This window comes from Natator depressus, chromosome 9 (genome assembly GCF_965152275.1).
Source record: "Natator depressus isolate rNatDep1 chromosome 9, rNatDep2.hap1, whole genome shotgun sequence".
NCBI lineage: Eukaryota > Metazoa > Chordata > Testudines > Cheloniidae > Natator > Natator depressus.
In genome coordinates, this window is record NC_134242.1 from 6,237,895 (window position 1) to 6,265,415 (window position 27,521).

General features: G+C 52.8%; 1 protein-coding gene across 1 annotated transcript; it reads left to right on the plus strand.

Annotated features, from left to right (window-relative positions):
- The first annotated feature begins 5,311 nt into the window (after nucleotides 1-5,311).
- B3GNT7 (UDP-GlcNAc:betaGal beta-1,3-N-acetylglucosaminyltransferase 7) lies at nucleotides 5,312-21,860 on the plus strand. Its single transcript, XM_074962878.1, has 2 exons — nucleotides 5,312-5,384; nucleotides 17,759-21,860. The coding sequence occupies exons 1-2, from the start codon at nucleotides 5,374-5,376 to the stop codon at nucleotides 18,951-18,953; spliced, it is 1,206 nt and encodes a 401-aa protein (XP_074818979.1). The 5' UTR covers nucleotides 5,312-5,373; the 3' UTR covers nucleotides 18,954-21,860.
- The last annotated feature ends 5,661 nt before the right edge of the window (nucleotides 21,861-27,521 follow it).

Consider the following 27,521-nt stretch of genomic DNA (forward strand, 5'->3'; position numbering starts at 1 on the left):
CGATATGTAGATTCGTAGCCTTTCCGGCCAGATTAGCTCATTATGATTGCCTAGTCTGACCTCCTGCATCGCACAGGCCAGGGGTGCAATTTAGAGCAGCCTTCAGTTTGCTGCACTCTGCGCTGGGGGTTGAACTGCCCCAGAATAAAGGTGGTACAAAGTGGGCATGAAGTCCCCCCCGCTTCCTGTGCTGGGCACAGTTTGGCCAGAACAGGGGCATTTCCTGAAAGTGTTGTGACCCCCCACCCCCGCTGCCTCTCTCAAGCAGGAGCAGGGCACAGAGCTCTGTAGCGAAGGACCACTGAATAGCACTGGCTCTGCAGTGAGTGCCCCAGCTCCTAGGGGTGGCGTGGCTGTTTCCCAGCGGCCTGGCTAAAACTGAGCCCAGAGTCAGTTTAATGGCTGAGAGGGGCTGGGCTCTCGAGCGCTCCAGGCGCCGAGAGGGGGAGCAGAGTCTTGCCTGGCATTTCAAGTTGGTCAGGTTCCACCTCCTCCCCTCTCCCTATCCTGACCCCCTCGGGGGGCTGCCTAGAGCCCTGCTCCTTTGCATCCAGCCGCCCGGTGAGGCCGGGTATGTTAATCATGGCCCCTTGGGCAAAGCCTGGAGAGGAGATTGACTCTGTTAATATATTGCTAGGGTCTCCTTGCTACACATGGTGTTTGGGGCTGGTACCCCTGCAAGTCCCATTCGTACACACATTGAAGGGAAATAAACACATCACTGTAGCATCTGGTGACTCCCCTGCTCTGGGGGATGGGGCCAGGAGGGATCCACTCCCTGTAGGAAGTGGGATGGGGGGAACCGTTTCTTCCCCATGGGGAGGGTGCATGGCTGGAGTGGCAGGTGCCTCGATGGAGATGGGGGCACTCCCAGGGCATCAGCTGTGTTCATGCCTCTGTCTCCTGTTGGGTAGTGACCTGCAGGTCTGTTTGTGAGCAATGGCCCTGCTGTTGCCATGCAGGTAGGGCTGGCCAGGGTGTGGTGTGAAAACTGTGGGTGGGGAGCAGGGGCTGGCCATGGTGTGCTGAGCACACACTGTACCTATCCTGCCAGAGGCGAGTGCCCGTCGCTATGGTTAAGGTGGAGTCATCCGATGAAGTGAGCTGTAGCTCACGAAAGCTCATGCTCAAATAAATTGGTTAGTCTCTAAGGTGCCGCAAGTCCTCCTTTTCTTTTTACTTGTTCCATTATACACCTAGAGTTTCAGGGGGTTAGATTTCGCAGGAGATTCCTGAGCACCACGCTTCTGGGCTGGCTCAGTGTTTAGACTAGTGTGCGGCCTTTGGGAGATTTGGACTAAAGCAAGAGAAAGGTGCTCTTTAGTCCCAGGCCACTGGTTTGCTACTTCAGTTCCTTGGGGGTTGAACCGCAGCATATGTGGCTTTTCGTCGGCCTTGATGACGGCGCGCGATTAGCTTGTGGAACTCACTGCCTCTGGAGGTCACCGAGTTGAGTGGGGCTCAAAAAGAGTTAAACATTCATATGGACAGCGAGGACAGCCCCAGTTAGATTAGATGGAAGGAGTAAGGAGTCCAGACCATTCTCGGAGAAAAGGCGACAGGACTTGCTAGGCCACTGGTCTGATTCAGCCTGGCAATTATTTATGTGCCGTTTTGTAACATGTTGCATTCCCCACAAAATGTGATTACAGGCCACACCAGTCCAAGCCTTTTCCCTGGATTACAATGAGACTTCTGCTAAACTAAGTGCGGTATTAAAGTGATAAGCCGCAGTTAGCTCTGAAGCAGGGAGAGAGAACAGGTCTGGCTCAAATAACAACACACTAACATTCCTCCCGGTCTCCCCTCTGCACCAGGCTGCCAGAAGTGTGTTTGCCAAGGGCCCCATGACCCATCTAGAACCTTCCCACGACCCACGGGTGGGTCGGGACCCACATTTGGGAAATGTTGTTCTCAAGTGACAGGGCTTTAAAACCAGCCTTAAGTTGAACCTGCAGCAGCAATCTCCCTCCTGCTACTGAGGTGCAGTGGGTCTGCCGGAAGTTGGGAGGGACGTGGCTAACGTTTCTGCTTAGCTGGGTGGAAGTTCGGAACCCAGAGGTTGCTCTAAAGGGGACACTCTGGTAACATCCCAGCAGTGGCCTTTCTCCTGGAAACAAAATGAAGGAACGAACGGCAAAAGCCCCTGCCTTTGAATAGTGTGAAAAGTTATGCCACAAAACCACGTGTGCAACAACCCAAAATCCCCAAACGAGACATTCCATTGCACACGGGTCTCTCCCTGGGGAGAGGATGAGGAAGCACACGGGACAGATGGTAGTCACGTGACTGGATTAGGCACCTAACTTCCATGGATTTCAGGTAAGCACCAGTATAGAACAGAGTTTGCTATTACACACACTTTCTAGTCAACCACCTCTCTAGCCTCTTTTCTCCGCCATCTCTCTTTGTCTCTCTCTGACACACTCTCTCTCGCTCTCTCTCACTTGAATTCAATGAGTCTTTTTTTGGCAAGGCAAGCTTGACTGGAAATCATGAACATGTAGAAAAGAAAAAACCCCAGATCTTTTGTGTAGAGGTCGGTAACATCTGCGCTCTCAGGCATAGGTGCTGGATCTGGGGGTGCTGCAGCATCCCCTGGCTTGAAGTGATTTCCATGACATACGGGGTTTACAGTTTGGTTCATTGTGGCTCTCAGCCACCCCCACAATACACATTGTTCCAGCCCCCCAGTTCTATGGGCTCGTCTATACTTACAGCTCTGCTGGAGTACTTATTGAAGATGCTGTCTACGCTGACAGGAGAGCTTCTCTGGTGGTACTCCACCTCCCTGAGAGGCAGTAGCTATGTCCATGGGAGAAGCCCTCCTGTTGCCAGAGCGCTGGCTACGCCAGGGGTTAAGTGGGTATAAGTACTTTGCACAGGGGTGTGGATTTTCCACCCCCTGAGTGACATAGTTATATGTACATATGTTTGTAGTGTAAACCAGGATGCAGAGGCTCACATGTATGCACACAGAGTTACAGGCAAATTATCTTTATTTGATCACTTCTGTTATTTTATAGTTACTTAGGGGCTTGGTTTGCTGGACTATTACCTATGAACTTGGAAATGAAACCTAATCAGTTTCTTGGTCACATATTTGCTTATTGCATGAATTGCACAGTAAAACTTGCCAAACCTTGTATTTCAGTTCGGCTCTGAGGCATTGTTTCCTGGTGTGAGGTTAGAGAAAGATCAGATAGAGTCGATAATCAAACACAGGGAGAGAATGCACGTAATAGCTATGGCTACGCAAGTGTAAGGTTAATCTCATGATTGGTTTCGCTTTCCTGGGTGATGGCAACAGTAGAAACGCTGGTGTAGATAAGGCAACTGTACAGGTGACATTCAGACCTATTCAATGATTGAAGCTCACCCTGGGAAGAAAATACAATAGATCTTTTCCCTTACAGATAAGAACAAAAGAACATAGGACCTGCAATACGGGATCAGACCATGGTCCATCTAGCCCAGTATCCTGTCTCTGACAGTGGCCCATACCACAGCTTCAGGGGGAGTGTACAGAACAGGGCAGGTTTGGAGTGATTCATCCTTCTCTTCCACTCCTGGCTTCTGGCAGTCAGAAGTTTAGGGTTGCCCCGAGCATGGGGTTCCATCCCTGACCATCTTGGCTAATAGCCACTGGTGGACCTGTCCTCCATGAACTCCCAGTCATCACTGTGTCCCATGGCAATGAGTTCCACAGGTTAGTTGTGCATTGTGTGGAAAAGCACTTTGTCTTGCTTGTACTAAGTTTAATTGCATCAGGTGACCCCAGGGTTTTGTATTGTGTGAAAGGGTAAATAACACTTCGCTATTCACTATTTTCACACCGTTCCTGCTGTTATAGACCTCTCTCATATCCCCCCGAGTCCTCTCTCTGCTAAGCTGAATGGACCCGTCTTTTTAAACTTTCCTCATATGGAAGAAGAAAAGGAGTACTTGTGGCACCTTAGAGACTAACCAACTTATTTGAGCATAAGCTTTCGTGAGCTACAGCTCACTTCATCGGATGCATGGTGTGTATGGTAACACCCATTGTTTCATGTTCTCTATGTATATAAATCTCCCCACTGTATTTTCCACTGAATGCATCCGATGAAGTGAGCTGTAGCTCACGAAAGCTTATGCTCAAATAAATTTGTTAGTCTCTAAGGTGCCACAGGTCCTCCTGTTGTTTTTGCAAATACAGACTAACACGGCTGCTACTCTGAAACCTCTCATATGGAAGCTGTTCCAGACTCCTCATCAATTTTGTTGCCTTTTTCTGAACCTTTTCTAGTTCTAATGTATCTTTTTTTGAGATGGGACGACCAGAACTGCACGCAGTATTCAAGGTGTTGGGTGCGCCATGGATTTATATAGTGGCATTATGATATTTTCTGTCTTATTTTCTATCCCTTTCCTAACAGTTTGTAACATTTAGCCTTTTTGACCACAGCTGTGCATTGAGCAGAAATTTTCAGAGACCTCTCCACAGTGACTCCAAAAATCTCTTTTGTGGGTGGTAATAGCTAATTTAGACCCATCATTGTGTATGTATAGCTGGGATTTTTTTTTTCCCCAACGTGCATTACTTTGCACTGATCAGTATTGAATTTCATCTGCCGTTTTGTTGCCCAGTCACCCAGGTTTGTGAGATTTCGCTGTAACTCAAGCTAGGCTATCGCAAAAGATCGGCTCAAGCCACAAAATTTGGATCCAGATCACAGCTGAGATTTCAGACATTCCCCCAAATTCATGTGTGTTTGGCAATAGGATTTTGGCTTGGGGCCCATTCTAGTGATATAACAACATTGGATTGTTAACTGTATTTAAGTACACCTCTCTGCTATATGGGGGGGAAGTTATTTAAGATGCCACCACCTTAGACAGTGATCCGCTTGGGGATGACGGGCCCCAGCGGTAAGTCGCCCGGCACCCAGCGGGTATGAAAGCAAAATGGCAAAAGGGCCTGATGCGGGGAGCTTGTTCCCAGCGACCGGGCGATCACCACCAATGCATCCTGGCCTGTTGCCCTTTGACATGGCGCTGCCCAGGCCTTCGCTGGGACAGGAGGCAGAGCCCCTTGGCTTCCTTGGCCCCGGGGCAGGCGTCCTGCCAGCCCAGCAGCTGAAGAGTTAAAATACCTGCAGCCCAGGCTCCACCTCAGTGAGTTGAGGGGAGGAAAGAGGCAGAGATCTGCGGAGCAGGCCAGTGAGCACAGAGGGCTCTGTGTGCCGGCAGGGAGGAGGGCAAAGCCAAGCCAGCCCTGTGAGTTCCCAGCAGCTGTGTAGCCCCAGGACCAGGAAGGAAGGAGGGAGGGAGGGAGGGAAGGAGGGAGCCTCTCGGGATCCAGCAGCACCGCTAGCTCAGTCCCAGGACCCCAGCATGTTGCCGTGGTAAGTGCGCCTGGGCTTTCTGCTGATTTCCCCGGGGGGCTGGCAGGGAGATGCGGGGAGATCATCGCCCCCCACTTTTCTCTCTGAGGCAAAGACTTTGCAGCCGAGCTGGGCTCTGCCGCCCCCGGACCGGCTTTGGGGCAAAGCGTTTGGAGAGGCGCGGTCAGCCCCGGGGGAACCCCGGGTTCGGGGGTGCCCCTGGGCGGGGTTCCGGCGCCCATGAGCGGGGAGCGCTGCCGTGGCTGTAAAGGGGGCTGGGTGACGATCTGGGGAGTCACCGCAGGAGTCGGGCTGGGGGAATGGTCACGGGCAGGTCGCCGGTCCGGTCCCCCCGGGGCTCGCCTGCTTCTCCTCCATCCCCAGCGCAGCTCGGCCCCGTTCGCAAAGCCCCCCACGGGACTTCGCGGAGCCGCTGGTGCCGCTCGCTTTTCGGGACCAAATCCTGGGTTGGGTTGGGTCGGGGGCGGGGGTGTTTTGCGCCATCGGTGCCCCTGTGTCCCTCCCCCTCTGCATCTTCACAGCCGCCCAAAGGCTCCTTTGAGTTTCCCAGCGGGCTGGCTCCGGAGCTGGCGCTCGGGGGAAGGTAAAGGCATGGGCGGTGGGGCACATCTCCCCCCAGATCAGCGCACGGCTTGGTTGCTGAGATCCCCCCCGCCCGCTCCTTCGTTGCACACTGTACGGGCATTCATGTGCAACCAGCTCAGCCCCGCTGGGGCCTGGGGCACGGCTCCTCAATGCAGGACACTGTTGCCCATTAGAGGAGTTTGGGGGGGTGAGGGGGGGAGGGAATGGGACCAACCCTCCCCGCAGCAGTGGCCATTAATTGGTTATTCCAGCAGCTCCGTCCGTGGAGCCTGGGAGATGCCAGTTCAGGGGCCCCACTGGGACCTGGTTTTCCTGACATGTTTTTCAGTGTAAAATCCCTCTCCCTTCATTTAACCCTAAGAAAGGGACATGTCAGCAGAGAGCCCCGTGTTACCAACTAGCCGGCTGGCCACCGCGGGACCTGTCTGAAAGTCATGGCCCCTCCTGGCTTCCGCAGAGAGGAAAGGGAATGAAACACACTCCCCTGCTGGGCCAGGGGCCAGTGGGACCCGAACTTCTAGTCTGGAACCCCGGGGTTCTAGAGCTGATCCCATGGGCTCCCCAGTCCCCAGGTGGGATTGGCTCTGAGATCCCTGTATTCCCAGTGGCAGAGCCAGCTTAATAACTGAATCTAAACGAGGAATTAAAAGAGAGAGAGAGAGAGATTCCAGTCCAGTCAAAGGGGGTTTTTCACGGGACTGGAAAGCCTGCCGGTCTCTCCAGAGACTTTGGATTTATGGATGGACTCACCCGGGGGGCCTTCTATTCCATACAGGGCCAGCATCCAGAATGGGATCTGTTTGTTCTTAATTAGAGAATTTAGATTGATAAAGGCTTGGACTAGATTCCAAGGTGGCATGACTCACCCAAGGGGTAGGCGGTGTGACCTACAAGCTGGGGGAGACGGAAGAAGAGGCAAGTGAGAGCGGAGTTTGGCCAACTTAAAGCATCCCTTCCTGGGGAAGAGTTGATCTCAGGTGGGCTTCCTACTGGTGTGGCTCCATTGACTTCAGGGAAGCTACTCCTGAGTTACACGGGTGTGATTAGAATCCGGCCTCAGCACCTTTCCCTGCTCTCTCCCTCCGTCAGTGGGTGAGTTTCACCTGCGCAGATTCTCTTAGTCCGTGGGCCAGATTCCGAAAGGATGTATAGAGAGGGTATAAGTTACACATCAGTGAGCAGGGGAGCGTTTAAGGGAGTGTAATTTGCGGCCAGTAGAAGTTAACAGGGAGAGAGTCTCTCTCCAGTTAAGCATTACCCAGTAGCCTCCCTCTGGGACCATTGTTTCCTTGTACCTGAACGTCCCTCCCCATAAAAGCAGACGGTAGAAAATTCTGGGGGATCTCTGCAGGGAGAGGAATGTGGCATGAGTCTGGAACTCCTAGTTCAGGAATGTTCAAATCCAAGGTTTGCTTCAGGCCTAGCTCCAACTGCTAGTGATTATTTCTACCCTGCAGTGAGGTGCCTGGAAGGAGCTCCCAGTCTAGGGGCCTAACGCTGCACTCCCTGCTCAGTCTAATGCCCATTGAGGTCACTGGGAGTTTTGCCTGGCTAAGGACTGCAGGACTGGATCCTTGGTCTGTACAGACTGGTACATATACACTCAATGGGGCAGACTCACAGCTGGTGGGAGCTGTCATAGCTGTGGCAGTTCATACCAGCTGCGGATCTGCCCCCAGTTGGTCTGTTTTACCTCTCACCTAGGTACCTTTCACACTTGTGAGTCCTGTGGCTCTGGCTCAGTGGAGTGAGTTAGAGAATTGGGCTCTAGGGGAACCAGTGCAGAGATGATGCGTATGGTGCTATAGGCCAGACTCCCTTAAGCCCTTGTCTGCACTAGTGAGTTCCATTGCTTGAACTGAAGGTGTGACTCAAAACTGGTTTAATTGTCCAGGCACAAACTCCTGTGTGGACGTTCTTATTTTGGTTTAGCTCCAATTGATTAGAAATAGGTTTGCACCCGAAGAAATAAGGAGTTTGCCTCAGTTCAGCTAACCCCACCAGGTGTTAAATCAGAATGAAAGCAATTAAACCACGGAGACAACTTGCTAACTGCCTGTTATGTGTATGAATGGGGGAGTCTACTCTGATGGCATTTACACCTTGTGCAGATGGAAGGTGGATAAAGAGAGAAGTTAAAGCAGGACTTTATCTCACCCCTCCAGGAATCCTTCCATTAGTTATTTTTCCTGCTCAGCCCTTTCTTCCTGCCCCATGCAGGTGAATTACCAGTGAGCCAAATTCAGAGGTGATGAGCTAGAGGGGGATACGAGTCTGATTGTGAAAGAGGCTGAGGCCCGCTGTGTGTTGGGATGGGGTCACTGGTGTAATTGGATCTGTTTAATATCCAACTATTTACCCTGTTGCACCCCTCTGCTGGTTACAGTGTGGCTCAAACCAGTTCAAGCGTGTCTCCGTTCGGGCTTTGCACTAGTGCTGCCAGAACAATCTCAAACCCATCCAGCGAAACGAGACAATCCCTGAGATGGTGTCCTGTACGCCCTGCGTGGGGTGTATTTGACATCAGTTCAGGCTCAGCTACACTCCCTCGCGCTGACTTGCTTGCCTCTGAATTGAGCCCAGTCTCTGTCTGTTACACACAGGTTCAAAGTAAATGAATTGCACAGGAGCTCGCTGGTACGGGCGAGGGTTTTGTTAGTGTTTTGTGAAACATCTCCTGGCTGATTGATATAATACTTCAGCTAATGGCAATGAGCTCAGTAATCTCATGATCTTTTGGGCCTTCCCTGCTGTTTGTTACGGCGCAGGGGGTGGGGCGCCACGCCATACGAAGACTGACAAACTCTTGCGGCAGGAACCTTGTTTTTCAATTTGCTCTGCAAAGCGCCCAGCACCTGGCTGGGTGTAGTAAAAATAACGGCTGTAACACTGGGGCTGGGACAAGCGCTGTCCTAGAACGCGACCCAGCAGACAGTGAGGTCGAGGTCGGAGGAGAGAAAGGCAGACAAGGGATGAGTGAGATGTTCTGAGCTGCCTGGGTTTCTGAAAGCACTGGTGCCTACTGGGGTAAGACTAGAGTTGCCAAATTTGGTTGGCCGGATTCCTGGACATTTCACCGCATGACATAATCCTGGAGGGGTGGCAACCCCAGGTAAGACTAAGGGTGCATCTACACGGGCACTGGAGGTGTCATTTCCAGATCAGGGAGATGTCTGTGTGCGCTAAAAATGGAGCATAGCCGGCTAGCTGCTCCCAGTGTGCACCCAGGGTCTGGGACGGGATTGTAGTTGGGCGGCTGGCCTAACCCGCTGCCCACACTTCCACGGCCACGCTGCTCTTTGGACCATGCTCGCTCAATCTAAGCTCCAGCTGGGGGTTAGACATACCCTGCTGGGGCGCTGGAGAGTCCGGATGTCAGGGCTATACCCTGGTCAGTTACGAAAACCTGAGCCCCGACTACTACAGCTGCCCACGTGTGTGTGGGTTGGGCACTGGACCGCCTCACCCTTTTCCCATAGAGATCTGTGGCTCCTGCCACCTTGATTACTATTGCTGCAGAAGTATCAGCTCCTGGAAATAAGGTTGTAGTGTTCGTGTGGACCGGCTGCTGGGGCTGAAATGTAATTGACAGACGCGGGATTGTCACGAGTTTGTAATGATTATTTATCACGTTTATTACAATAGTGTCTAGGGGCCAACTGGAGATGGGGCCCCGTTGTGCTAGACGCTGTACAAACATGGAATAAGAAATAGTTCCTACAACATAGGGCTTTACCATCGAAACAGAGACAACACCGAGATAGCGTAGGTGAAAGGGACAGAAGGTACAAGCCGAGAGAACAATGTGCTGCTTACAAATGGCATGGCAGTGCTGTGATTGCAGTGGGGCTGTGTTAAGAGGAGGGTTAGCTGGATGGAAAGAAGGAAGGGAAGGTACCATCTTATTAGGAAGCCCTGGGATTACTAGACATAATTGGCAAAGAATCTTGTGGCACCTTATAGACTAACAGACTTATTGGAGCATGAGCTTTCGTGGGTGAATACCCACTTCGTCAGACGCATGTAGTGACATAATTGATTATAATTCAAAGCATAGAGCTGATATTGCTAATAGGTGGGAATATACTCGGGAATGACGGATCAGAGGGCAAAAGGTTAATTAACAAACTAATTTAAATAATTTGGAGTTAAGATTGCTCCTATATATGGAACATGAGGCTTTTACATTAAATAAAACAACACCATGGAAGCAAATGGCAGTATGGAAATGAGTTAAGGGGAGGTAGATAAATATTCAAATACTCTCACAGTTCATACAGTCTCAGATAAATATATACATATAAAATATCACATACAATATCTGTCCACCTTCCCATAACTGTTTATTTCCATACTCTTAGCTGTAACCAGAGCTACCACGTGGGTGCTTTTTACATTATTAATAGATACAAAGAAGTTATAGATGCTTATAAATGACCAGCTTCGGGGTTTTCATTAATTAAAAAAACAGTTTGATTGTAAATCTTCAGGTTTTGCATACAGTTAAGTGCCATTTAATTAAAAAAAAAAACATAAAGAAGAATTATTTACAAAATCTGGCCTTATTGTTTGATATAGTGACAGGTCCCTTATAAAATCTGTCTGGCCTGACAGGCATTTCATAAAGTTTATTGAGGGTAAGAGGAAGCAGAAGGAAATTGGGAACTCGGCAGATCATACCTAACGTGCAGAGGAAGGTGGAGCATCGTCAAATTTCTGTTGGGCAAAGAGAGTCCAGGGACATTTTAGAAAGCATGACCTCTGCGCTGAGCTGTGGGAATACAGAGGCCTTATAGAGCATCTAATCTCTGCACTAACCCTATATAATTTATAAAAACAAAGAAATTCTCACAGCAAAAATGTTAACGAAGTTCAGGTTATTCCCATGGTGTGTCACAGCCAGTGTTGCCACCTCTTGTGATTTTATCACATAGCGATATTGGATGTTTTACTTAAAGCCCCAGCTCCTGGAGATAAGTATGACACATGAATCGCAGCTTTAATTTAAAAAGTACATTTCTAGCCCATGGCTGTGGAGAAAAGCTTGTAACTGGGAACTGAGTGCTCCCTAGACCAGGGGTGGCCAGCCTGAGAAGGAGACAGAATTTACCAATGTCCATTGCCAAAGAGCCACAGTAATACGTCAGCAGCCCGGCCGATCAGTGCCTCTCCCTCCCTCCCTGCACCTTCTGACCAGCTGGCATGCAGGAGGCTCTGTGGGGGGAAAAGCGAGGGCAGGGCAGGCTCAGGGGAGGGGATGGGAAGGGGAGGGGTGGGGGCAGGGCCTGTGGCAGAGCCAGGCGTTGAGGAGTGAGCACCCCCGGCACATTGGAAAGTTGGCGCCTATAGCTCCAGCCCCGGAGTCGGTGCCTAGACAAGGAGCCGCATATTAACTTCTGAAGAGCTGCAGGGGGCTCCGGAGCCACAGGTTGGCCACCCCTGCCCTAGAGGCTCAAACTGGAAGGCCAAGAGAAGGTATCCAAAACTGATTTTTTTAAAAAAGCTCATGATTTTTAAGCCAATCTTGCGATTTTGAGAGGCCGGATATGTGATTTTTGTATGCAGTGGTGTTGTAGCCAGGTTGGTCCCAAGATATCAGAGAGAGAAGCTGGGAGAAGTAAGATCTTTTATTGGACCAACTTCTGTTGGTGAGAGAGACAAGCTTTCGAGTCACACAGAGGCTATCTACACACACTACAGCTTCCATCAGTACCAGTTATGTCACTCAGGGGTGTGAATAAGCCACCCCTCTGAGCGACATAAGTTACACTGACCTAAGTGCCAGTGTGGACAGTGTTATGTCCGGCCAACAGAGCTACTGCCGCTGTTCACTCACAGGTGTTGGGGGTGTTTTTGTTTTTTATCATTTTCCTGTGGGAGTTGATTCGAGAGCGTAGTGATTTGTCTGGTGTCACTCACAAACTGGTTATTGGAGCACTGAGTGCACTGGACGAGGTACTTCACTTGTTGGGATAGGCCCGTGTAGGACCCATGGATCTTGACAGGTGTGTTGAGGCAGGGGGTGTTGATCATTGCAGCAGTGGAGATGTGTCTGCGGGTTTTGCATCTGTTGTTCTGGCAGGGCCTGGTGCCGCTTGGAGTTAGTGTGTCCTGGTCTGTGGGGAACTAGCTGCTGCTGCTGAGCTTGGAGAGACTGGGGGGCCATTTGAAGGGCAGAATTGGGGGTTCAGGGAAGATTTCTTTCAGAATAGGGTCCCCATCAAGTATGCATTCCAGTGTGGGGAGGCAGATCTTGCAATCTTTGAACACTTTGGGGGTAGCGATACTGAATTTCCCTCAACCAGCCAATAATTACATACAAAATGGGCCCTACACAGGAACAGCCCCTGCTTTGGCCAATTACTTTGAAATTTTCCGGAAGAATTCTCATGTACCCTGAAATAATCATGGAAATGCTTTTCCTGCTTTACACGGGACACGAATCAGACACTGCTGTGGTTAGTAAGTTAGAAATCCCATAGCTACCGCTTATGAGATAGCTTGCTTGTGATCGTGACTCCGGAGCTACTACTGAGTAGGCTTCATATTCAAAGCATTTCTTTATAGCTGTAGGTTTTCCCCCTGCAACTCTAAGGAAATGCCCTCACTGTGAAACCATAAGCGATCCTGCCACAAAATCCAGCGTTAAAATCGAAGAGCGCAGTGGAACCCAGGAAAACTTTATCTCCCAAACCACAGGCTGCTACGGCTTGAGCATAACGAAACCCCCTTGTTCCAGGGTTAAAGCATAGCCGGACGCTTAAGTTTTCCCTATGCTGCAGCCAGCCACCAGCCGGCAAACTGCTCGTGGGCTGAGTTTGCGAAGGCCACACATTCCGCTGGGTGGCTCTTCTCTGTTTGTTTGTAACATGATAACTTTTGAATGGTGCACCCAATCCATTCCAAAATGCCAGGGAATGTTCTAGGCATCCCTGGCCAGAATCCTATTGATTTTGGGGGGAAATCAGACAAAAATGAAAAAGGAACAATGTGAGACAGGTGAGTCCCCTGCCATCTAATTAACACAGCCATAGAGAGGTGGGGAAATGGGCGGGGGGAATGGAGACACAAACACCCCTGCTGTGGAGAGGAGAATGGGGGGAGGAGGAATGGAGAGCACACAAAAGCGTGTGTGTGTGTGTGTGTGTGTGTGTGTGTGTGTGTATTTTGGAGGATGGAATGGGGGGCACACAGGGAAGGGGGGAGTTGTCCCTGACAAAGAGGGGGATGGGAGGATGGTACAGAGGCAGCGTGTGGGGTGAAGGATTCAAGGAGCCCCAAGTCTGTGCAGTGAACTTGTGCAGTGGCCTACACCAGCTACGAAGTGTGCGACCCGCTAGTAACCGTTTTCAGTGCGATACAATGGCTAATAGTTTTGGCTTAATCATGATGTTCTTCCAACATGGGTGGCACGTGAGTTTCCGAGGAGATTTAACTCTGTGCCAAATTGCCAGGGGGTCACAACCAACTGCTTCGGAGCTAGTGAGACCCCAAGGGCCTTAGAACCAAACCAGCATTTCCAGCTCGGGGCCCGTTTTTCAAACGATCTGTTACCTGGAATGAATGTAATCAATTTTCTTCAAACGTTGCAGCAATGTTCGCCTTCGCCGTCAGCAGTAACCTGCCTACTCCCAGCTCAAACCAATTCTGCTCAGCTGAGTTCTGGGGGTAAGGGATACAAATCAAGCATTGAGGGTTGTCGTACCGTAGCGCAAGAGCGGTGGGAGAAGCAGATCGATACAAGATTGGGGTATTGTGGGCCTCAAGCAGAACCTTTGTAGCACCCCAGAAATACAATATTGCATTAGCACACAGAGAGGCAAGAACCCTGAAAGCGAGGACGAGCAGGGCGGGGATTTGAAGGAGTGGGGAGGAGTGATGTCAGCTTGACAGGCCAGGAAGAGACATGGGTTTGGACAGAGCCCCGTGGGACCCCCACTGAAAGTGGGAAAGGACCTGCCAAAAGAGTGGCTGGTGCAGTGACCATAGGCAGAGGAGGGAGGAGGACCGCAGAGGATGGTATCTGAAAGGCCAGGAGAAGAAGGACGAGGATGTGATCGGCGGAGAGGAGACATAGGACAAGGACGGAGGATGGCTGAGGCTGCTCGAGACCAAGTGAGAACAGTCTCAGTGGGGTAGAGAGGGTGGAAGCTGGACTTAGGGAGGAGAGGTCCAGGCTGGCGCTGGATGGGAGGGCCCTGAGGCAGCAGCTGTAGATGGTGTGTTAGATGAACTTAGCAATGAGAAGCATGGGCAGCGGGTGGAGCCCCCTTTTGGGGAGGCGAGCCCCCAATTCCACCCCTTCCGCCCGCCCCCTGGCAGCCAGAGCCCCGAGCCCCCCTGCCTCCCTGTGGCCGGAGCCACAAGCCTCCCACCCGGAGAAGCCGTGAGCCCACCCACCCCCCTCATCTGGAGGCTGCCTGAAGCCCCAAGACCGCCCCCACCCCACACCTGCTCGGAGGAGCCCGGGCTGGCTGAAGCTGGAGTGTCACCCCACCCCGCTTGGCCGGAGGAGCTCTGGGCCATCCGAAACCCCGACCCCCTCCCCCAAGTGCTCAGAGGAGCCCTGGGCCAGCTGCAGCTGCACCTCCCCTGCCCTCCCCTCCCCAGACCCAAGCCACCGCGGGGAAAGGGTCTCTTCGAAGACGCTTTTGATATGTCCCATGCAGTTTCCGGGGCGGCTGAGGAGGCGGTATGTGCTACTCAGCTTCCTGGGCTCCTCAGTCATCTCCTTGGAGTGGAGGGAGATGACTGAGGAACCCAGAACGCTGAATAGCACATGCTGCCTCGTCAGCCACCCCAGCACGTGCATGGGGCATTATAAAGCAAAAACTTCGCCCCCAAACCCCGCAACCGGGGCTCTGGCAGCCTCCCCTGGCCTATTATACCTGCCGCCCATGGTGAGAAGGGAGACGGGGCAGCAACTGGGAGGCCGGGGATGGGGTGGGGAGGGACGTGGAAGAGGTGAGCAGGAGGCAGACGAGAGTGAGAGGCCGAAGAGGGGGAGGGAAAAGGGGAGAGATGTCAGCGGCCCTGAGGGGCAGGAAAAGGGGTCAGATGGAGGAGAGCAGGGGAGAGACCTCGGTGTGGGAAGAGGGAAAGGTGTTAGAGAGGCTGGAATGGGGATGGGGGCCGGCGCAGCGGTTCTCATTGATTTTCTCTTGGGAAGAATCAGCCTGCATTGGATGGAGGGGGAGGAAATGCGGGCTACAGAACGGGGGCTCGTGTGACCCGGACGGGGCTCTGGGTGAGGTTACCGTCCATATGGGACGCGCCATCTCTGGGAAACGCTTTCCAGAGCAGCAGCTCCTTCCCAGGGGATCCCATCAGCTCAGCACACTTACTGTGCCTCAAGCTCCATGAAATCAACAGCCCCGATGCTACACCCCTTCCCTGCCCCCACCACTGCCAGCTCCGCTTGGCATCTCACAAATGCCTTGTGTTCGGAGAAGGCGACGGGGTCCTGGCTGGGCAAACAGGTCATTGGCTGGGGGAGAAGCCCTGACCCTCACGGGGCAGTGGGGTGGGAGGAAATTGGAGCAGATGTGAGGGCGGGAGCAGCAGGGCTGGAGCCGGTTTGGGAGCTACGGAGATAATCGCAGTTGGGTCCCGTCCTCAGTGCAGAGAGCTGGCTTCTTCTGAGCGCTCTGGGACAGCAGCCCTGGGAAGTGGGGATGGCGGGTGAAGAAAGGAGGTTCTTTTTTCCCCATCCAGGGCGTAGCAAACTTCCCAGCGTCCTGCATTAGGCACATCCAAATGGACTCAGCAATGGCCAGGTATTGCCCCCTCCCTCTGCCCCAGGGACAGAAGAGAAAATGCCCCTCCATGAGTAATCACAGGAGGAATATTCTACCTGTTAGATCAGCAGCGCTTGTCACACGGCTGGTAGCGTCCCGCACGTCTGACTGTGTCTAGCGATGAGCGAGCAGGAGACGGACGGACAGGTTGTGTGGATTTATTGGTGACTCTCCGCTTCCAGCAGTTGTTATGTCAGGGAGAAATTACAAGGAGCATGTGAAGGGGGGAGCGGTTTAACATGCAGCCTTTTGAGAGTGCAAAAGTTGAAGACTGAGAAAAATCTGCCCCAAAAGTTTGAAAACAAAAGTTTGCTGAGAGCGAGTCAAGTGGGCTTTTTACCCACGAAAGCTTATGCCCAAATAAATCTGTTGGTCTTTAAGGTGCCACCGGACTCCTTGTTGTGTTTGTGGATACAGACTAACGCAGCTACCCCCTGATACTACCATCGGCGCCAACTTCTCCTGGCGCCGGTAGGTGCTCGCCCCGCCCCGACTCCACCCTTGCCCTGTCCCCATTCCAACCCCTTCCCCAAAGTCCCCGCCCCAACTCGGCCCCCTCCCTGCCCCTATTGGACTCCTTCCCCAAATCCCCGCCTCCTCCCCTGAGCGCGCCGCGTTCCCACTCCTCCCCCCTCCTTCCCCCAGCTCGTTAGGCTGTGGCAGCAAGCGCTGGGAGGAGAAGCGGGGACAAGGCGTGCTCAGAGAGGAGGCGGAGGCAGAGGTGAGCTGGGGTGGGGAGTTTGGTTGCCGGTGGCTCTGCACCCACCCATTCCCATGGAGTCGGTGCCTGGGGATACTAGTCAATTAATGACATAGGATGTCTTCCTACCCTCCTTACAAATGTGAAAGTAAACCATAGGTACCTAGACCTGGGCAGAAAACCTAAGTTTTTGCCATGAAAACATTTGGTTCATGTTTTTAGGTTGAAAAGTTCCACTTCTTTCCCCAAAGGGAGTTCAGAACTGTTTCAAAATGGAAATGTTTATTCAAATCGCCGTTTTAATATGAAATGACAATTTTCATTTCATTTCAACTTAAAATATAGGGGTGAGAGCAAAATATGGAGGTGAGGGTGGGGTTGGTTCTTTTTTCCCCTTCTGTTTAAAAAAGACCTAAACAACATTTTAAGTGGAAATGGAATTTGAGCTTTCGAACTGACATTTCAGCATAAAATATCGTTCTGATTTGCTTTTTTCCCCCTAAACCAAAAATGTGAAACAAAATGACATTTTAAGGCACTTGGAAATGAACATGGATTTTGATATTTATGGTGGAAAAATAGAAAATTTTCACTGGAATTGACACTGCAAAAAAATCAGTTTTGATGGAACCCTATATTTCAGCAAGAAAACTTTCTGCCCTCACTGTTTTAATGAGTGTTGTTTTGTGTCTGATATTTACATGGTGAGAATTTGTAAACCGGCTAAAACTTCTTAAATGAATAGACAAAAAACGTCAATTGGCTTTACTCGTATCCTGGAGTGGGGCTGCCTCTCCCTCCCCCAACCCCTCACCCTTAACATATCCTAGATACACTCATGGAGGATAGGAGGGTAGACAGGGATGATGTAAAGTGAGCTGTAGCTCATGAAAGCTTATGCTCAAATAAATTGGTTAGTCTCTAAGGTGCCACAAGTACTCCTTTCCCTAGCCTCTGTTTACCAGAAGCTGGGAATGGGCGACAGGGGATGGATCACTTGATGATTCCCTGTTCTGTTCATTGCCCCTGGGGCACCTGGCACTGGCCACTGTCAGAAGACAGGATACTGGGCTAGATGGACTATTGGCCTGACCTAGTATGTCTGTTCTTATGTTCTCCCTGTTTGTTGCACTCAGTTTCCTTCTCTTATGTAATAAGCATTGTCTGGCATTTGCATTGCAGTGTCTCTCTGATTGTAAGAATAAAAGATTCTTGCACAGAGTGGGCCGACCGCTGAGGTTCTACCCCAGCTGACAGCATCTTTGCCTTAACCATACATCTTGTCTCTTTAGGAAGAAGACGATCTACAAAAGTGTCTGCCTGTCCTTTGTGCTGGTGATCATGGTGACAGTGCTGCAGAGGGGGATGACTCCTAGCCATTTCATGCCGGGCCAGCAGCAGAAAGAATTGCACCAAGAGCCTGTGAAAGCTCAGAAGAGAGATGGCATCTTCTCCAAGACCGGCCACTTCTGGAAGAGCAAGATGGAGAAGACCCACCTGGAGGCGGAGGGAGTCACTGAGAACCAGGTGAAATCCTGGGATGTCACCACTATCAATTGCACGGCCAACCAGAACATGAGCAAGATGGACTGGTTCAAGGGGCTGGAGCCCAACTTTCAGCAGTTCCTGCTTTACCGGCATTGTAGGTACTTTCCCATGCTGATCAACCACCCAGAGAAGTGCAGGGGTGACATTTACCTGCTGATTGTTGTCAAGTCCATCATCACGCAGCACGACCGGCGGGAGGCCATTCGAAGGACCTGGGGTCAGGAGAAGGAGGTGGATGGGAAAAAGATCAAGACTCTCTTTCTGCTGGGCACGGCCTCCAAAGAAGAAGAGAGGGCCAACTACCAGAAGCTGCTGGATTATGAGAACCACATCTATGGGGATATCCTACAATGGGATTTCTTGGACAGTTTCTTCAACCTCACCCTCAAGGAGGTCCATTTCTTAAAGTGGCTCAACATCTACTGTGACAGCGTTCGCTATATCTTCAAGGGGGATGACGACGTCTTCGTCAGCCCCAGCAACATTCTGGAGTTCCTGGAGAACAAGAAGGAAGGAGACCTCTTTGTGGGAGACGTCCTGTACAAGGCCAGGCCGATCCGGAAGAAAGAGAACAAGTACTACATCCCCAGCGCCCTCTACAACAAGAACAACTACCCACCCTATGCGGGTGGTGGTGGTTTCCTCATGGATGGGCCCCTGGCCATAAAGCTCCACAAGGCCTCAGAGACCTTGGAGCTGTACCCCATTGACGACGTCTTCCTGGGGATGTGCCTGGAAGTCCTCAAGGTGGAGCCAGTCAGACACGAGGGCTTCAAGACCTTCGGCATTGTGAAGAACAAGAACAGCAAGATGAACAAGGAGCCATGTTTCTACCGGTACATGATGGTGGTTCACAAACTGTTGCCCCTGGAGCTGCTCCAGATGTGGAGCCTGGTCCACAGTAACTTAACCTGCTCCAGAAAGCTCAACGTCCTTTAGCGTGTGGCTTCCCTGAGGAGCTGCGTCAGGAAGGGCTGGAGCAGCTGGAACCTTGTCCTGCGGGGCGAGGGGAAAGAAACTAGAACCAGATGAAGGCAACAAACTGTTTTGGGACTACTCCAGAGCCTTCCCTTCCGACAACGAGAGAAGAGAGACTGTGTTCGGGGGGAGGGAAGGTTTCTAATGGGGTATTTTTGTACTGTACTGCGTTTTTTATCCCCAACTGGGTTGGGGGGTCACTGAAAAAGAAAAAGGAGAATGAGAGAAAAGAAAAAGAGAGAGAGAACGGGGATCATCTTGGGGGAAACTTCTGGATGACACATTTCAGGAAAGATGTGGTCAAATTGGAAAAAGTCCAGAGAAGAGCAATAAAAATTATAAAAGGTCTAGAAAACATGACCTAGGAGGGAAGATTGAAAAATTTGGGTTTGTTTAGTCTGGAGAAGAGAAGACTGAGAGGGGACATGATATATTTTCAAGTACATAAATGGTTGTTACAAGGAGGAGGGAGAAAAATTGTTCTCGTTAACCTCTGAGGATACGAGAAAAAGCAATGGTCTTAAATTGCATTAAGGGTGGTTTAGGTTGGACATTTAGGAAAAAACTTCCTGTCAGGGTGGTTAAGCACTGGAATAAACTGCCCAGGGAGGTTGTGGAATCTCCAACACTGGGGATTTTTAAGAGCAGGTTAGACAAACACCTGTCCGGGATGGTCTAGATAATACTTAGTCCTACCCTGGGTGCAGGGGACTGGACTAGACGACCCCTCGAGGTCCCTTCCAGTCCTATGATTCTGACTGACTGGCACATGCCCTGCCCCGCAGCGTCCCTGTGTCATCCTCTTGCCTGGGAGCCCCTGAACAGAGGAATGCACCTGGTGTGAATTCCTCAAAGATTTCTCTCTCCTAGGGGGAAGGAGATGGGGGATTGCAAATTTCAAAACAAGCACACAGTGAATCGCAATTTGGTCTGGCCAGCGCAGTTGCAAGCTGCCCCAGCACAATAGGCTGCAGCCACCCCCATTCTAATGGCTTCATTTGCCTGTGGCTCATCATCGCCTTGGACAAGTACCCTTCAACTGCTGGTCACACCATTGTCTCTCCAGCCAAAGGCACAGTCTGGAGTCAGCTACCCCTCCCCCTAGCGTTGCCAATTTTGGTTGGCTGTATTCCTGAAGGTTTCATCACATGACATAATCTTTAAATAAAGATTAATCTTTAATTCCTGGAGACTCCAGGACAATCCCAGCCCCGGCCCCGGGAGACGTGACCCTCCCCGCCCCCGGTGGGCGTGGTGCCACCCCTGAGCTTTGTGGTGCTAGTTCCATGGAGGGTTTTCATTTCCCTCCCTGTGCCAGCGGCCGTGGCCCCAGAGACTCTCTGAGGACACTGCCAGCGGCCTGACAGTGGCACCGCTCCGGGGGGGAACGGTAGCCAAGGGCGGGAGGCCAGTTCGTGGCTGGGTCGGGCCTAGCAGCAGCCGTGCAACCACGGCAACGGGTGCTAGGCTTCTCTCCCACCTGAGCAGAGGGCAGGCTGGAGTCGGGGCTGGAGGTCTACAGCCCCACCCCGGGCCCTCAGTGGAGGGTGGGAATGGGACAGTCTGTTCTAGTTAGAAGTCCCCAGTGCCAGGAAAACCTGCCTTGAAAGGTCCACTGGTAACACTCCAGCAGGCAGCATGGCCCCAGAAAAAGCAACATACCTGATGCAGGAATACACATGACCATGCACCCCCACCCGTTACACCTGCAAAGACACAGCTACATACGTGCAGACGCGGGTGCACAGACATGTCCATGCGCAGCCCCGTAGTGAGATGCACATATACACACGTGCACCGGCACGGTTCACAGATGTCACACAGTCCTGTACACGCAGGCGTGCTCATGCACATACACGGGCCAGAGCAAAGCCGTGGGTGTGAGCATAGCACGTTGCAGCATAGACACAACGGGACATACAGTGATGTGCACCGAGACACGGATGTGTGCGCACTCACGGATGGGTGAGCACACAGCCTCATATGTACCCCGAGCACGCAGAGAGAAACACACCCTCTCTCCCTGGTGCCAGCCATTGAAAGGAAAGTACTCCTACTACCTCAAAGGTCCCCCTGTGCAGCACCTTTTGAATGTGGCCTGGAAACGTGCCGGTTTCATTCACTCCAAGTCTGTACGTTCCCCAGGTTAGAAAACAAACAAGAAAGGGGAAAAGCCAGCCAAAAAAGCCAACTTCATGCCAGGTCTCGCCACTTACCCTTGGCCTGTGCCCACCTTCTGCTCAAACGCCTTGCACATTTGGAAGTGGGGAGTTGGGGAGGGGGGAGACGCAGGAAATCCAGCGCTGTTGAGTTCGGAACTAGACGGCTAGGCAGACAGTCGGCTAGGATTTGGTCTGGAAAAGTTTGTGCTTTACTTAGTTACTGTGAACTTTTATTTAAGCTTTAAGGGGTTTTTTTTTTTTGTGGCGGGGGAGGGTGGAAAAGGAAAGGGGCTGGAAATGGACAAATGCCCCCCCCCACTCCACCCCCAACAAAACCGTGCAAGTTCCACTCCCACACAGTCCCCGTCCTGTGTGCAAACGCACTGCGTGTCTGACGGTGAACTGCAGATGCACAGTGTCGCCCCCCACCCGTCTCCCTGCAGAATCCAGAGGCCTCCTTCAGGGAGCGCTATTTCCGAACGAACGTCCACATGTCCACTCTCGCTATACATATCTGTGTAATGTATGTCTGGGTCCGGTATCTATGTATGTCTATTTATAGGGTATACCGTAGACAGGTATATATCATGTGCATGTGTAAGGCGAGTATTGACTGTGTACGTGAACATTTCAAGGTTGCTTTTCGCCGTGGTGGGAGCTAAACAGACAAATATGGTAGGTCTGAGGACATTTAGTTTCTAAATAAAGGGTTTTTTAAAAAAATCACCTCCAGTATTTCCTAGCAGCTGGGGTTGCTGTGGGGTCAGCGGCGGACCATGGATGTGTCTCACGGGAAACAATTTTGCCTAGAGTTGACCTGTGACTTGTGGTCCTGCAGATTTGATCTCCGACCTCTGATGTTGGCATCACAATGGTTTGGCTCGGCCCAAGAGAGCCCCACTCCCTGATGGTCACCACCCTAGATCCTGTGCTGTATCTGCTGCTGATGCGCAACTGTGCGGCTAACCGGGCACAGCAGCGAGTATCGGTCCCAACCCATAGTTTGAGACCCACTGCACTAAAGCCATGTCTACGCTACAATTGGGGATGGGGGGGTTGTGTGACTGCAAGACTTGCAGGCATCCCCGAGCTAGCTTTGATCTCACGAGCGCGGGCACCAAAAGCAGTGAAGCCGCAGAAGCATGGGTGGTACATGCCCACCTCGAAGCCTGGGCAATTCCTTGGGTGGTTTGCCAGCCTGTACTAACACCCTGCTGCTGCAGCTTCGAGTAGACAGTCCTGGTGTATTGCCCCTGCTAGAGCCCTAGGCTGGCTCATGGCGATCAGTAACTGATGCCGTGTGGCGTGGCCAGACCTCTCACTGCTACTGTATCCAACCTGAGCACCCCGTCCCCGGCTGTGCCGTGATACCCCCCGCAATGCAGTGCCCTCATCCTGCTGCCGCTCTAGGTGTATCTTCACTGGGAAGGCTGCCCTGCCAAGTCCCTCTGAGATAGCTGCCCCCAGTTATCCCACAATGCACGGAGGCAAAAGCCTATGCAAGCGGGGCAGTGGGTGTTGAAGAGTGACACATGGTTGGGGAAAAAAGGCTGCCGTATGGCCACACCTTGGTTGTGTTTGGTGTAATCAGGTTGGGGAGAGAGGGTCCCACCCTGGTAACAGAGCCATGGTTTGTCTCCTAGGGCCTAGCTGCTGTCCAGTGTACAGATTTCACCCTGCACCTCTCACTGTTGATATCTATAGCGAGAGAATGGCCCAGGCCAGAGGGCACTGAACCGCGTACAGGCTTTGGCTCTGGCCCAGCACAAGGTGCTAGGCTGGGATTTGGGACAGGGCACTTGGCTTGCAAAGCTTCATCACCAGGCCCAAGCCCTGCAGCTCGCTAAGGCTGGGAGCAATAGGATGGGGGACCATGCAGTACACGCACCAGCACCGGGAGCAGCTTTCAATGGGCAGCAACTGGCTTTCACACTAGCAGGTGGGTAAATGTGGTGCCAGGCTTGTCCCTTGAGCGGGGCAAGGTACTGGGCAAGGGGCATCCGGCCTGTGCATTTTGTGCGCTCTCTCCCTGGCACTTACCAAGCCCCATGTTACCAACACAGCCCCAACCATGTAACCAGCATGTGGGCTTATCGCCTGCTGGCACCCAGCTGTGTGCGGCTGGAGCTCCCTTGTGCTGCAGTGATTTGCTGTAGGGCATGTGTGCGTGGCGGGGGATTTCGCTGCAAATTCTTTCCCCCTGCCAGGGGCACTGCTCGTTGGATGTCACTGTTGGCTAGTTCACAGCAGCCTTCGCTCGGCAGCATGCGCCTGTAGCTGGCTGAACGCTTGGGGCTTTTTGCTAATTAGCCAGGCCTGAGACATAGCAAGGCCCCTGGCTGAGCTCCTGTGAATTTCCCAGGGGCTTGGTCAGATCCCTTGGCCCCATTATGCTTTGTCAAGGAAGTCGCTCCTTCATGTCCCTGGAGCGTGGCAAGGGCTGGGGGAGAGCCCATGGCACCCCCCCAGCGGAGCGATCACAGAACAGGCCACTTCCCCAGAGGCAAGTGCCGCCAAATTGCTGTACTGCTTGGCTCAGTGCTTAATGATGCTCATGGTGGCAGGGCCTGGTGCATTGTCATTGCCCCATACACACAATCCCTACCATGCTAGTTACCGCCCCTGCTGATCGGCCCTCGCTAGACCCCTGAACTGTGTTCCACGCTGCCAGGCAGGCATGTGCATTACACAGCGTTCCTCGTGCGGCCAGCCAGCCACATGTGCTACTGCGAGGGTGAACTCACCCTCCTTTCTGAGCTAGTGCAAGGTTTTTGCACCTCCCCTGTTTGTGCAAAGCCCTTCGATAGTTGTGAAAACAAACACACTGGAACTGAATGGCTGAGGCGTGGCAGTCTGGCCTACTGGTTAGAGCTGGCACCTGGGTGTCAGGATGCCTGGCTGCTCTTCCTACCTTTGCCACTGCTTTAAGTGGGTGGCTTTGGTCAAGTCATCGCCCCATGCTGTGCCTCAGTTTGTTTATTTGGAAAAAGGAGCTCCTGATACTGACCCACCTCCGTCAGTGTGCATTATGTAACACAACAGAGCAGGCCTCTCATTGATTAAAAGAGATCGGAGCTTCATATGGCTACCAAGCAGGACCCGACAGGAGCAATTAGATCCTTAGGGATGTGGAGGAGGGGCATTCCTGCAGGGTTGCCCCTAACCAGAGCTCAGTCCAGACCATGCTGGGTACCAGCTGAGTGGAGAGAGCAGGACATTTTTCTCACCCACAGAGCGGGAAAGGGAAAGAGGGAGCCAGGGCCATAGTTAGGCAGTGGGTCAGGGCTAAGGGAGGGGCGTTATGGTGAGGACAGACAGTGGCACATTTCAGAGAGCTGGCAAAGGCAGAGGGATTGTGACTGATGGAAAGGTAGGGGGCTGATGCTATGGAAGCAAAGATGCCATGATGCTGAGCAGGGCGGGGGGACTTAGGACCTGCCCCAACCTAACCCCCAGTGGGGGAAAAACCACCCAGAACATGGCATCAGGGATGCTCTGGGGCACCTCACTAAGCCCTCTCTGTGTAATGGAGCCTTCTCTGCACAGGGTGTGCCTAACCAAGCTCAGGCCTGCCATCTCCTGGAGAGCTGTAGAATCACCCGCAGGCGTGAACCCATGGAAAGCTCTGAAGGGAGCGATCCTGCCGCTGGAGGCCAGGTTCAGGTTGAGGGGCAACAACGTGACTGCAGTTGATTTGGAGGCTGTTAATTATTTACCCGCAAGAGACTTGCCTGACCCAGAATCCTCCCTCCAGCATAGCTCACGGCTCACCTCTGCACCCACCAGCCAGTGCCTCTCCATGCTTAATTGATACGCTGGTATCAGCTCCTTCTGGAGACTGCGGCATGATCCCAGGGACCGCCCGGCAGCTCTCATCTTCTTGACCTGCTTTGCTAGCTCTTGAAATGCAGCAAGCGCATCACTGTTTGGCCCTCTAGGTGCGGGAACTATGGGTGCGGGGCGTGCTGCAGAACCCCCAGTTTTTGTGTGGGGGTCCTGGCCGCAGGCTCCGCGCCTGGAGCTCCACTATTGGCCCCGCATGTGAGGTCCCGGCTGCAGGACCCACACCAGGGGCTCTGCTCCCGCCCCCAGCTGTGGTTCCAGCCTCAGCCCCCTACCCCTGTCTGCATCGCCTCTTCCCCCCCACCCCCCCTCGTCGCAGAGCCAGCTCTGGGGAGAGGGAGTACAGACAAGGCTAAGGGGGACGGGTGCGAGGTAAAAAGTTTGGGGACCACTGGCTTTCAGCACCCCTACTGTAAAAATTGTTCCAGCACCACTGTTTGGCCCTGCCACTGGAAACCTGCAAGCAACACACGCAGCAATGCCGAGGGCCCGGGGCATTTCCAATGCCCCATACACAAGTTCATCAGCACCCTAGTTTCCGCCTCTGTTGCTCGGCTCTCCATTGCCCTCGAGCTGAGTGCCATGCTGGAATGCAGTGCGTGAGGCATCAATTAGGAATTGATGGGGGTTTTCTTTCATTAAAAGAAAACACAAAGACGCAAGACAAATAAAAATGTTCCTCTGACGTCAGATTTGCCTCTAGCAGCTGTTATTTGAGCCTACTACGGCGATTATAAGTGCAATCAGTCGCAAGAGTATTCTGGCCCTGTCACCACGAGGAGCCCTTGGAGCAGTGCCTGGGAAGGGATGGGTTAGTGCAGCGTGTGGGTGTTGTGAGCACACATCAGGCCAGGTCTGTGTGAAAGGAGCTGTGGGGTGTCACGCTGGTTCCTGAGGGACACGCGGCCACATCACTTGGCAGCCTCAGCTGAAAGGGGGCCCTTGAGGTGGTCTGTCCAGAGCAACCAGGAGGTGCAGGGTGGGGGTCAGGGGCCCTGCTCCTGCTGTACCACGTGCAGGGCTAAGGAGAGATCTTTGTTCTCCAGACCTGCCCCGGCACCTTTCCCCTGCACCTGAGTCAACGAAAGGGCTGTTCTCCAGCAAACAACGAGGCCAAGCCCATGTTGAACTTGGTGTTCTGCAGGCTTTGCGACACTCATCTCCAGCTGTGTCACAGTTGCCCAGCCCAGTCCTCGCTGTGTGAGGCCTGGGGCCAGAAGGGACGCGCTCAGCGCTACGAGCCCCACCAGCGGGCACGAGGGAGCTGTCCTGAAGGGATTCGGCCTTGGCAAAATGGTTGGAGGTAGCTGTTTGTCCCCATGGTTTCCAGCAGAAATGAATGAAAACCTGGTTTCGCCTTGAAATCGCCTTTATTGAGGGTTGTGAAACTGGTGAAAGGGGCACGGAGGCCTCTGATTAACCCCTGAAGCGAGTGACACTCAGATGGGCCCTTGGCCCACCCCTGACCCATGCGCCCCAGCTGTGACGCACTTTAGTCCCCATTGGCCTGTTGGCCAAGCCCAAGCACAAGGTAGCAAACTGGTGCCAAGGGCAACGATGACTCTTGTGCTATAGAATGGACGCCTGCCTGGCACAAACTAGCTGGAGTTCCCATCCCCTAAGCCAAGCAGCCCTCACGTAGCAATACCAACTTGAACCCACAACCTAGCGGGGCAAAGAGCTCCTTCTCTCCTTGGCTGGCTCCGGAGCCAGCCTGTCTGAGGGACACGCTTTCCCTTCCAAGGACCGTCTTGTTGGCCTTTGCTGTCCCCGTCCCAGCCCATTTGTCCCCTCACGCCAGGTCATTCCTGCTGCTGAGGGGCCAGAGCACTGAGTGCAGCCCAGGAATCTCTAGGGCAACCCCTTACGGAAAGGCAGCAGCCAGCTTCTTCCATGCAACTGCGGCATGGCAGGAAAGAGCCTTGGCCTGTTCTCAGAAACCTTGGAAAGAGGGGAGAGACCTTATCTCCTAGGAGACAGGGTTTGGGCCTGGGCTTTCCTGGTGGCTCCCCAGTGGCTGCTCCTCAAAGAAGCAGGGCACAGTTGGAGGCAGCCCCAGTTGGGCTGCAACCCCCGGTGGATCACAGCAGCCGAGCTAAGCCAAGTGTCTGCCCAAGGAACTGGCCTCCCAGCTAGGAACACAGATATCTGCCTCCCTAGGGTGTGCCCCCCCCTTCCCCCACTACCTAAAACCCGCACAGATGCAGAAGAACAGCCACGAACATCACCCTGGGGGAGTGGCTCAGTGTACTAATGGCCGGATCTGCCAAGCAGGAGACTATGAGTCCTATTGATCCCGCTCCCTGCTGCAGATCCACTTCCTCCTGGCCAGGTAGGAGGAGGGGGCAGAAACGCCATGAAAAGACCCCAACCCAGGAAGGGACGGGGCCCTTCTGGGCAGCAGCCGTGGTGTGGCAAGCCGGCTGCTGGAGGGAAGCAGGAAGACACCTCGAGGGACTTGCGTAGCGTAGGTCGCAGCAGACGCCCGGGAACCGCGGTGGAGCAGGGTGCGATGGCAGACCCA